The 10,693-nt window shown below is 61.4% G+C and overlaps 2 protein-coding genes across 6 annotated transcripts; one reads left to right on the forward strand and one right to left on the reverse strand.

Moving 5' to 3' along the window:
• The first annotated feature begins 5 nt into the window (after positions 1-5).
• Positions 6-9,520, forward strand: LRWD1 (leucine rich repeats and WD repeat domain containing 1). 5 transcript variants are annotated; one of them, XM_043559803.1, is made up of 15 exons: positions 6-241; positions 809-1,043; positions 1,144-1,260; positions 1,722-1,862; positions 2,102-2,206; positions 2,468-2,590; positions 2,676-2,790; positions 2,988-3,097; positions 3,284-3,491; positions 3,994-4,066; positions 4,153-4,293; positions 5,596-5,687; positions 6,071-6,226; positions 6,311-6,423; positions 6,504-6,767. In XM_043559803.1, exons 1-15 carry the CDS (start codon positions 162-164, stop codon positions 6,642-6,644), a joined length of 1,950 nt encoding a protein of 649 aa, XP_043415738.1. In that variant the 5' UTR covers positions 6-161; the 3' UTR covers positions 6,645-6,767. The 5 variants fall into 5 exon arrangements, with proteins under 5 accessions (XP_043415738.1, XP_043415739.1, XP_043415735.1 ...); XM_043559800.1 differs by lacking the exon at positions 6,504-6,767 and adding an exon at positions 9,006-9,520 and having other exon boundaries at positions 20-241; positions 4,150-4,293; XM_043559801.1 differs by lacking the exon at positions 6,504-6,767 and adding an exon at positions 9,006-9,520 and having other exon boundaries at positions 20-241.
• On the reverse strand, positions 7,052-10,524 carry POLR2J (RNA polymerase II subunit J). Its single transcript, XM_043559808.1, has 4 exons — positions 10,407-10,524; positions 9,206-9,295; positions 7,833-8,007; positions 7,052-7,257 (listed from the first exon to the last, which is right to left on the reverse strand). Exons 1-4 carry the CDS (start codon positions 10,457-10,459, stop codon positions 7,222-7,224), a joined length of 354 nt encoding a protein of 117 aa, XP_043415743.1. The 5' UTR covers positions 10,460-10,524; the 3' UTR covers positions 7,052-7,221.
• Positions 10,525-10,693: the final 169 nt, after the last annotated feature.

A 10,693-nucleotide genomic window follows, 5' to 3' on the forward strand; every position in this document is an offset into this window, starting at 1 on the left:
CCGCCGGGCCGCTTCCTTCCGGTCGTCGCCAGCGACGGGCTCGCGCGGCGCCGCCTCCAGAGCTCCGCCAGCCGCGGACGTTAACTTCGGTCTCCAGGAGGCACGGACTCGCTCGGACGCCGGTGCCGCCGACCGGCCAGCGCGGGTCGCGTCTCCTCGCCATGGGCCCCCTCTCGGCGCGGCTGCTCATGCAGCGGGGGCGTCCCAAGAGCGACCGGCTGGGGAAAATCCGGAGCTTGGAGTAAGAGGCGGGCCGGGGGCGACGGCGGTCCGCCGGGCCGGGGGTGGGGGGTGGGGGGTGGGGGGGCGGGGCGGGGGACACACAGCCCGCCACCCGGGCCTGCGTCGCCCGCTGGGAGTGAAGAAAGTCTGCGACCCATGCCCACTCCCTCCCTGGCCCCGTTATCGCCTTGTCGGTTAGGCGGAGGCTGATCACTCGTGCCAAACTCAGGGCTGCCGTTATGAGAGGGGCCGGCTGGGCCCTGAGTGGCCTTTTCCCTGAAGGGGGCCCGGGCTTAGGGGGAGACAGTCCTGCAGAAAGGGTATTGAGCAACCTGTTGAGCTAATTCCCGAGGCCCAGGGCAGCACAGAGGAGTTCCCATAGAGGATGAGGGAAAGCGTTCCGGAGGTGCCAGCTGTACTCAGTTGTAAAGTAGTTACTAGATTTTAAGAAGGAAAAGCTGTGCACGAAGGTGATCCTCTGCTGGAAAAGGCTTCGGAGGCACCCTGGACTGTCCTGGGGGGGGGGAGGGGGCTCCTCCCCTCCCCTCCGCCCTCCCCTCAGCCCTCCCTGTCTGCCCCCACCCAGCTTGTCTGGCCTGAAGCTGCTCTCGGAGCACTTGGACCCCAAGCTCCTGAGCCGCTTGACACAGCTGCAAGAGCTGGACCTTTCCAACAACCAGCTGGAGACGCTGCCCGCCAATCTGGGCCTGTCCCACCTGCGCATCCTCCGCTGCGCCAACAACCAGCTGGGAGACGTCACTGCCTTGTGTCAATTCCCGCAGCTTGAGGAGCTGAGCCTGGAAGGCAACCCCTTCCTGACTGTAAGTAGGGTACCCCCTCCCCCACCTGCCCCGTACCCAGGGCCGGCACGCTTGGGCTGAGCCACAGGTGGACACTGAGCCACTCTCCCTCATCCCCCAGGTCAGTGACAACCTGAAAGTCTCCTTTCTCCTGCCCAAGCTCCGTAAGGTCAATGGCAAGGATGCTTCCTCCACTTTCTCTCAGGTGGAGAACCTAAACCGGGAGCTGACCAGCAGGGTAAGGGAGCCAGCGGGCTTCTCTGGTGTTTGGAAACGCTTGGGGACCTTGAGGAATGAGCAACACTGGGGGGACCCTGAGTGAGGGTCACGGGAGTGCTCTGCCCTGATACTGAGTGGCCTTTATGTCCTAGCCTGACATGTTGCTCTGAGCATGGCTGTGGTGCTTGGTCTCTCATCCTGAGAGGTCTGGCTCTCCAGGTGTGGGGGCGGGGCCTGGCCAGGGAGGCTAAGACACTTTCAAGTAACCTTCCTCTGGGCCAGCTTCTCCTTGGGGCTGTTGCTCACGTGTGGGTTGTTTAGGACTGTGTATGCTGCAGCTAAGAAGGTGTGGTTCAGGGAGACTTCCAGGAGACAGTGAGGTGGAGACAATTGGGGCCAGAAGATTGGATGCAGAGGTTCCACAGAGGGTCCAGGAGATCTGGGGTGGGCTGGGCTTGAATCTGGTCCCTCTGGTGGCAGGTCACCGCTCACTGGGAGAAGTTCATGGCCACACGGAGCCCAGAGGAGGATGCAGAGAAGGCCCAGGCTGACTTTGTGAAGTCCGCAGTCAGGAACGTCCGCTATGGGCCTGAGTCCCTCAGCGAGTTCACCCAGTGGCGGGTATGGCCTCACCCTGCTGTGCTGGGAGTTGGTTCTCCCAGATCCTCTATGGCTCCCATGCCTTCAGCTGCCCTGGAAGCCTCTGGCCATAAGGATTTATGGGAGAGTGGCATGGGTCAGGGAAGGCTGACTTAATGGTTGCATGGGAAGCACAGGCTGTTTGTCCCAGCAGTTGGGGAGGGGCTGGGGGCCCCTAGGACTGCATGTACCCAGCTTCCTGATGTCCCGGCCCCACATAGGTTCAGATGATTTCTGAGGCGCTGGTGGCCTCTGGTGGGACCCAGGTGCATGAGACCCGCATCCCGGAGAGGCCTTCAAAAGCCACAGCCGCCCAGGAGCCCAGGGTAGGTGTATCATGCAGCTCTCAAGGCTCTACAGGCCTGTCTTGGCCTTTCCCGCCTAGGGAGACTAGAGGAGGGAAGGGGAGGGGTCCTGGAAATGAGCCCAGGAGATGGCCTCTGATGCCTGGGCGAGTTCAAGCTGACCTTGGGGGCCAACCTTGGCTTTCTACACCCGTGGGAGAGTGATGCAGAGGAAGGAAGCCCTGGGCAGATGGGCCCATGGTCACCAGGCTCTTCTCAGCCCAGCCTTGACCCCCTCCACAGGCCAGACTGATGGCCTTGAAACGGTCAGGTGACGTCTCACTCAGCTTGTCTCCCAGCAAGCGGGGATGCCCCTCCCCACCGGCCCACGTGGAGGGCAGCCCCATGGGCTCCGATGGCAGCCAGGTAAGCTCGCAGGGGCCAGGAAGCAGCTGGGCAGCTGGCAGGGAGAGGGCTGGGGCAGCTGTGAACCCCACCTCTGCCCCCACAGCCTGCCCTGGACCTGGAGCCCCTGCACTTTCTGCAATGTCACAGCAAGAACAACAGCCCTCGGGACCTGGAGACCCAGCTCTGGGCCTGCGCCTTCGAGCCGGCCTGGGAGGAGGGTACATCCTTGTGGGGCAGGCAGGGCCAGGGTGACAGCCAAGGGAACAAGCAGGAACAAGCTTTCTGGTCAGGGGGCCGCCTCGGTGGATGGGGGACCTGCGAGAGACAGCTCATGAAGTGTCGTCAAGGCCAGGAAGGAGCTGCTGGGGCAAACCTCACAGGAAATGCTTTTACTTAGGCTGACCCCTCACAACAGGGCAGGCAGGGGCCACATCACAGACCGTGGCCACGTGTGGCGGGGAGGCCGTGTGTGTGATAGACTGCCAGACGGGCATCGTACTGCACAAGTACAAGGCGCCTGGCGAGGTGAGTGCCGGGGCCCTGCTCGTGCGGGACTGTGGGCAGAGTGCCGGGGTTGGGGGCCCAGGCTCGGCCACCCGCTCGCTAGGTGACTCTGTTCTGCCGGGCTTCAGTGCCGCAGGCCTGACCTTGCAGGCACCGTGCGCACGTAGCCCTGCCCCTTAGTGACGCCTTCTCCCTCCTCTCCCCCAGGAGTTCTTCTCGGTGGCCTGGACCGCCCTGACAGTGGTCACGCAGGCAGGCCACAAGAAGCGCTGGAGTGTGCTGGCGGCTGCAGGCCTGCGGGGCCTGGTCCGGCTGCTGCACGTGCGTGCTGGCTTCTGCTGCGGAGTCATCCGGGCCCACAAGAAGGCCATTGCCACCCTCTGCTTCAGCCCCACCCACGAGACCCACCTCTTCAGTAAGACCCTCTCCCACACCCCTGAGGTGTCCCCAGCACCCAGACGCCTCAGTGCGCCCTCCCCAGCACTCCCCGCAGGGAGCTCCTGCGGCTGGCGGGATTCATGGCTGGCGCCACGCTCTGCTCTGGCCATAGAAACAGCGTGGCTTTGCGGACTGACAGGGCGTCAGATCCTGGCTTTGCCCCCAGCTGCTCCATGGCCTTGAAGCTTTCCCACAGCCTGGGCTGCTCTGTGACTTGGGTGGACACCCCTGCTCCCCAAGAGTGGTAAGCCAGACAAGGGTGATGTGTGAGCAGAAGCCTAAGAAGATGGCTGCCTGCCGTGGGGCACATTAGATTAGGGCGAGGTAGGCAGTGTAGGCACTCGAGCCCTCCGTGGCCCAGCTGTGGCCCGGCCTGCCTCGGGCTGGCCTTGCGACCACGGCCTCAGCCTGGAATGGAGTCCGCGGGAGGGAGCAGGGCCTCCTCAGAGCCGCCTCTCCCCTTCCCATCCCCTGCCCAGCGGCCTCCTATGACAAGCGGATCATCCTCTGGGACGTCGGGGTGCCCAACCACGATTATGAATTCCAGGCCAGGTGATGATGCTGAGGGGCGGGGGGGGGGGGGGGGGGGGGGGCCGACACGGGGCCACGGCCTCACACTCTTCCCCACCTGCCGGCAGCCAGCTGCTCACACTCGATGCTGCCTCCATCCCGCTGCGCCTCTGCCCTGTGGCGTCCTGCCCGGAGGCCTACCTGCTGGCTGGCTGCGAGGGTGGCTGCTGCTGCTGGGACGTGCGGCTGGACCAGCCTCAGAAGAGGAGGTGAGGCCGGCCCGGGGGGCCTCGAAAGCCTGGCCGCGGCCAGTCCAGACGTCTGACCCTGAGCGGGTCTGCCGGGGGTGGTACCCAAGCTGTGCCCCGTTCTGGGCAGCCAGAGGCTGTTTTCAGAGGCCTCTTCCCAAGTCTGGTCTGTCCCCACATCCTGCCAGTCTCTCGAGGAAAGCCTTGTGACCCATTCCTTCCCTGGTGTTGGGGGGGGGGGGGGGGCAGGGGGACCGGGCCGGGTCACTTCTCTGAGTTGTGATCACCTCACCTTCGAGGGCAATGGGGAGGCGCGGGGCTCATCTGTACCACCCGGTAGGCCAGAGACTGAGCTCAGCATAGCATCCCTGCCCTTGCGGGGCCCACAGCCTTGTGGCAGAGACAGGCATTAAAAAAGATGGCCCGTTACCCCCAAGGTGTGAGGTCAGGTGCAAAGGAAGACTAAGGTACCATGTGAGCCTAGCAGGGAGTCAGGCAGAGGGAGGAGGTGCTCACACAGAGGCAGCAGCCTGTGCACAGGGTGGGGACAGCTGCCTGACCTGGGAGGTCTGGCCCAGCTTGGGAAGCTGGAGGCGATGGCACAGGAGGTGGTGAGGTTGCTCGGGCCGGGGCCACTGGCCGTCGGCCCCGGTAAGATTGTGAATTTTGTCCTAAATGCAGTCGATGACCTGGGAAGAACCTTAGAGGTGGGTGACCGGAGTGAGGTAGCTGCTACATGGAGGCAAATCCCAGAAGCTTCAGCACGGGCTGGAGCAGTTGTCTGGCCCAGTGCCTGTGGTGGCCCTGTGCCACACCTGGTTAAGCCCTGGGCCTGCCCCCTACCCTTTGCCCACCCACATCTGTCTGGGGTCCAAGCCCTGTGGTGGCCCATGCCTCAGATGGGTCTGCTGCTCCTCAGCCGCCTATCTGGCTCCAGGTGGCACGGGGACCGTGGGCAGCTGCCGGGCGGCCTTTCCAAGCAGCGTCGACCCCATACGCTTCTCAGCTTGGAAAAGTGCAGCAGTCACTTCCCACCACCCTCTGGCTCCCGGCACCGGCCCAGAACTGCCTGCCTCTCCAGACCATTCCCGGCCCCGCCCCCCAGGATGGGGTGGGAGAACCAGCCCCTCCTGCTCCTGAGTTCCCACCACCTGTGGCCGTGTCCCCAGAGGTGCTGGCTCCCCTTCCAGGGCAAAGCCGAACCCCTCCAGGGCCCGGGACAGATCTTGTCACATCTCCTAGTTGGGGCAGAGGGCATGTCTAGAGGCACACGGCTCCTGTCCATGCAGGGGTAGCTGACTGGCATCTGCTGCTGCCCCACAGGGTGTGTGAGGTGGAGTTTGTCTTCTCCGAGGGCTCAGAGGCACCAGGGCGGAGAGTGGACGGGCTGGCGTTTGTGAATGAGGATGTCGTGGGTGAGTGAGCCCTGCTCAGGGACAGCCTGGCTTCCTGAGAACCAAGGAGAGGCCCCGGTGAGGCCTTTGTGGGTCGCTTCTCCCTGGGCTGGGTTTTTTGGTTTAAAATTTTTTTGAGAGAGAGCACAAGGGGGAGAGGGGCAGAGAGGAGAGACAGAATCCCAGGCAGGCACTGCACCATCAGTGCAGAGCCCGACGTGGGGCTCAAACTCCCCAACTGCGAGATCGTGACCTGGGCTGAGATTAAGAGTTGGATGCTTAACCGACTGAGCCACTCAGGCGCCCCTCCCTGGGCTGGGGTTTAGGGGCTCCTGAGGGGTCCCCGCTATGCAACAGAATTGTTTGTGGAGAGGGCCCCCCCCAACCCCAATTCTCGCCCGCAGCCTCCAAGGGGAACAGCCTGGGCACCATCTGCCTGTGGAGCTGGAGCCAGACGTGGGTGGGCCGGGGCAAGCAGTCCACACTAGCGGTGGTGGTCCTGGCTCGGCTGCAGTGGTCACCCACCAAGCTGGCCTACTTCTCACTCAGCACCTGTCCTGGTGAGCCTCCCCCCACCCCCCATCCTGCCCTCCACCTCCCAGAGCTCCGCCCCACCTTCGATCTCAACGTGTGTGTCCTGGCAGATGAGGGCATCGTGCTGTGTGGAGACGAGGAGGGCAACGTGTGGGTCTACGACGTCAGGCACATCCTGACCCAGCAGCCTCCACTGCCGGCAGCTCTGCAGGCCCCGACGCAGGTAGGCACTGCGTGTCCCTCTCCTGCCGCCGGGACTATCGTGCAGGAAGCAGGAGCCCAGCCCCCCTGTCTTCCCCCCAGATCCTTAAGTGGCCCCAGCCCTGGGCCCTCGGCCAGATGGTGACCAAGACCATGGTGAACACAGTGGTGGCCAACCCCACCTTTACCTACCTCACCGCTCTGACAGACTCCAATATCGTGGCCATCTGGAAGAGACCGTAGCCAGAGCAGGGCCTCCTGCCTGTCGCGGAGCACCAGGGACACAACTTAACTTATTCAGCTTTGGGGCTAATGACAGGGAGCTTTTTATCGGCGAATGTTTTTATTAAAGTCTCTACTGTTTAAGAGAAGACTGGAGAGCGGTTTGTGGCCCCGTCTGGCGTTCCTAGTCTGAGACGGGCAGGCGGACCTGGCAGCTGAGGGACTCCTGGAAGCACTGCCTCCCTGGCCGCCCCCCAGCTTTGTAGTTGTTGGTCTAGAATGAGGGATCGCGCCACCTTCTCAGACAAAACTCTGAGTCTTCCACTCTGAAATATAGCCCCAGAGTAACCGTGCAAGAGGTCATCTACCTCCATGGAGCCTCGCAATCCACGTGCTGTGTGGTCACCTTGCTTTAGCCCACATCCAGGTCTCTTCCTGCCACACTTTTATTTGGAAGGTAAAACAGACTCTATGTACATACACATTAGCTCTGGAGGGAGGGGCTCACCAGGATGTCCCCAAAGCTGGGGAAGCAGCTCTCTACTTGGGGCCTGGAGAAGGTTCCAGTGCAGGTGCCAAGCAAGACCCCTCCAGCTTTCTATTCGATGCCTTCTTGCTTGTCTTTGATGGCCACCTGAGCAGAGAGGGGCAGCAGCGCACTTAGCCAGAGAGGCCTGGGGCTGGGTGCCGGGAATACAACCCCAGGGTCCCTGACAGAGGTCTGCCAGGGAACTGCCACCCTGGCCCCTCTCCTGGGAGCCGGGCAGTCAGCAGCGGCCCCACCCCATCTGTGCAAGGTGCAGATGACACAGATGTTAAAATCTGACAAGCCGTGGATGTTTCCCGCTCTATCTTGGGTCTAGACTTTGAGCCCCCCTGCAGGGACAGGTGTGGCCATCCCCCCCCCCCCCCTCCAGAAATGCCCTGGAAGCAGCCAGGCCTTACAAACCAGAGTAGCCGGCACCACAGAGAAGACTTGGGGGAGGAGCCCCAAGGGGCCATAAGAGCACCCAAGGAAAGCCTGGAGCCCTCAGTAAGGTCCCACCCATGCGTGCAGACAGCAGGCTCCAGACCTCAACTCCATAACCCCTTAGTCCGCACTTGCTCGAGACTATAGTCACATCCCTGCTCTGTCACCACCTGCCCCCAATGGTTGCCCGGATGTGGGCACGAGAACATCCCCGCTCCCCTGCACAGCTGGCTCCTCACCCGGAATCGCTCTTCCAGCAGCGAGAGCTCGCTGATGAGGTCTGTGATGGCATTGGTGAAGGCCTCCTGAGGGCTGTAGTCCGGTGTGGTCTGCACCCGAATGATGATCTTGTGCTCCAAGGGGTGGGGGACTTTGTAGCCCGCAAACAGCACCTGGGGGTCCTTCAGCAGCTGTCTGGGACACACAGATGGCCAGTGTGACGCAGGGAGGCTGAGCCTAGCACCCCTGGGGATTACCAGGCCTATAACCAAGGAATCTTCCCATTGGGTTGAAACCTATAAGCAAATACAGCCGGGGGCTGACCCCAGGTGGCTCCCTGCTCTTGATTTCCCCAAAAAAATCCTGAAAGAAAACGCTTCGAAGATAGACCACATAGGGAAGCCTCTCATAAACACATCTGTGGGAATCCCACGTCGTAAGCAGGATTTCCAGAAAACTTCCCTCAGGGGAAGTCAAAACCCTCCCTAGGCAGCCAGGATTCAGTAAACCAGAACACAAAATACGAAGCCTGGCTTCCAGCCCGATGAGAGCAGTAAAGGCAGCAGGGGGAGAAATCGAAGTCCTCTGGGCAACACGGGCTGGCAGCTGCTGTCCGCACACAGAGGGCCCCGTTCTGCAAGGCTGTGGCGAAGTGAACTGAAGCCCGGGGGACGTGCCTCGCCTTGCATGGGAGCAGCGAGGCCCCAGGAGGGCCTGAGCACCACCACCCGGCTCAGGGCAGGACTCGGCCAGAGAGAAGACAGGCGGCCAAGTTCACCTCCTTTCAGCCGGGAGACCGGGCAGGCTCCTGCCCAGGGCCTCAAACCTTGGAAAGACCCGGCCTCACCGATAGTGCTTTTCAGCAGTGAAACTAATCCTTGGGCCAGAACAGCAGTCGCATCTGGCCGGGATCTCACTGGCGTAAACAAACACCCACCAACCAATATCCGCACTCTGTCCACAGGGGCGCCAGATCACCACAGCCTCTCTCCCACCTCTTTCCTTTACTCTGTACGTTACAGTCTCTGGCACGTGTTATCTTTGCATGCCAGGTGTTACTGAGGTCACCGTGACAAACCGGGGTGGCCGGGGTGGGGGGGCCACTAATCCTGACTGCTGCTCCGTGCCCAGCCCCAAAACACAAGTAGGCCTGCTTTCCTCTGGCTTACTGCGCGTTCGCTTCCTTTCCTCAGCTAGATGAGCCAACACAGAAACATGGCTATGTGAACCGACACGGGTCAGTGTCCTGCAGAAAATGCACGTTTACGTGTGAGCTGCCAGAACAAGCACCCAGATCTTCCAGTAGCTCAGAAAGACCAGGAAATCTGGAATTTCTGCTCTGCCTCAGAGAGCCCCCTAAACACTGCCCAAAAGCCTTTGACTTGGAACTTACGATTTAATGATGTTTCCTAGCGTGTGGTCTTCTTTGTTGATGGTGAACAAACAGGCATTGGGTACCTTGGTGTCCTTGTTAATGGTAATCCTAGGAAGAGACAAGAGCAACTGATGGGGAACAGGGTCTCTCCTCCCCCAAGTCTAAACCCTGCCCTTCAACGCTGGCTCAAGTCCTACCTCCTCCTGGAAGCCTTCCTCAATCTCTTCAACCATAAAGACCTCTGACTCAGAGCGCAGGGTGGCTACGCCCCAATTCTGCCGGGACCCTCACCTACTCTGGACTGTTCCTTGTTCCTAAAGCAGAGTTCCTCCACCTTGGCACCACTGGCATTTAAGGGCGGATAGTTCGTTTTTGTCGGGGGCTGTCTTGTACGCCGCAGGACATCGACCGGTATCCCTGGTCCCTACTCACTAACTGCCAGGAGCACCCCCTTCATGACAACGAAAAATGCAGACACTGCCAAAGCCCCCGAGGGGGGCAAAATGGGCCCCAGTCAACCCCTACTCCCAAGGGAGACTAAGTGGCTGGTAAGGGCTAGACCACAGAGCCCTCCATGCATGCCAGGCTGTTAAGAGAAGGAAAAGCCGATGCTTAATTGGCTTTCCGTAAATTACCTCGTTAAGCTCCTCTAAGAGAAAATCCTGTGATTGAATACAGCAAGAAGCCCATTTTCCAGAGGAGGCTTCAAGCAGATTAAGTCACTTGCCCAAAGGAATGGAGACGTTAAGTGGGGGATCCAGGAGCCAAGTCCAGTCTGAGGCCACGAGACACCCTTCTCCTTCCCCCTGCAGGCAAGGGGTCACCCAGGGTTCCCCACGGGCGAGTGAAGATCGGACTAGAGCCTAGGAGTCATCACTCTGGCTGCATCAGGAGGATGAAAGCGGCGGCCAGGAAGAGAAATGAGGAGGCTGTCGGATCCCAGAGGAAAAGCACTCTGGCATCAGGTACTCTGAGCTCCGATACAGACCGCCACTTCCTGTGTGCCGGGGCAGTTACTCAGCTTCTCTGAGCCTCAGTTTCCTCCTCTGCAGAATGGAGACATTCACCACCGCCCGCCAGGGCAGTCTCAAGTTTGGCGTACGCAGGGCGAAGCGGACGGGACGCCCAGTAAAAGCTGCTTCCATCCTCCCAGCAGTGGACGAGCCGGAGGAGCCCCAGACTCTGCCCGCGACCCCCGGCCCGCCCCGCCTCCACTTACTTCTTCTCGCCCTCGAAGAGCAAGAACGACTCGAAGGCGGGAGGGGCGTTCATCCTAGCGTCGCAGCCGCCACCACCGCCGCCGGCAGAATCCTATAACACCACCTCTTCCGGGTTAGAGGCTGCTTCCGGGTTACTCCGGCCGGGCCGAACCCGTGTGAAGACCGGCTGATTGCCCCCTATCGGCCCGGAGGATGTACCGCAGGCACGAGAAAAGCCCATGGGACCGAAGGCGGGGGGGAGGGGGGGGCTGGTGGTTCTGCGCATGCGTAAACCCGGAGTCGGCCC

Source organism: Prionailurus bengalensis, chromosome E3 (genome assembly GCF_016509475.1).
Source record: "Prionailurus bengalensis isolate Pbe53 chromosome E3, Fcat_Pben_1.1_paternal_pri, whole genome shotgun sequence".
Taxonomy (NCBI): Eukaryota; Metazoa; Chordata; class Mammalia; order Carnivora; family Felidae; genus Prionailurus; species Prionailurus bengalensis.

What these genes read in the sequence shown, in the direction of transcription:
- POLR2J (XM_043559808.1), bottom strand. Translation starts at nt 10,459, where the DNA reads ATGAACGCCCCTCCCGCCTTCGAGTCGTTCTTGCTCTTCGAGGGCGAG. An exon ending in CTAGGAAACATCATTAAATC is followed by an intron (nt 8,008 to 9,205) that starts GTAAGTTCCAAG and finishes TGTGTGTCCCAG; the next exon opens with ACAGCTGCTGAAGGACCCCC. An exon ending in TGCTGGAAGAGCGATTCCGG is followed by an intron (nt 7,258 to 7,832) that starts GTGAGGAGCCAG and finishes CTCTCTGCTCAG; the next exon opens with GTGGCCATCAAAGACAAGCA.
- LRWD1 (XM_043559800.1), top strand. Translation starts at nt 162, where the DNA reads ATGGGCCCCCTCTCGGCGCGGCTGCTCATGCAGCGGGGGCGTCCCAAG. An exon ending in ACCGGGAGCTGACCAGCAGG is followed by an intron (nt 1,261 to 1,721) that starts GTAAGGGAGCCA and finishes CTCTGGTGGCAG; the next exon opens with GTCACCGCTCACTGGGAGAA. An exon ending in CCACGAGACCCACCTCTTCA is followed by an intron (nt 3,492 to 3,993) that starts GTAAGACCCTCT and finishes TCCCCTGCCCAG; the next exon opens with CGGCCTCCTATGACAAGCGG.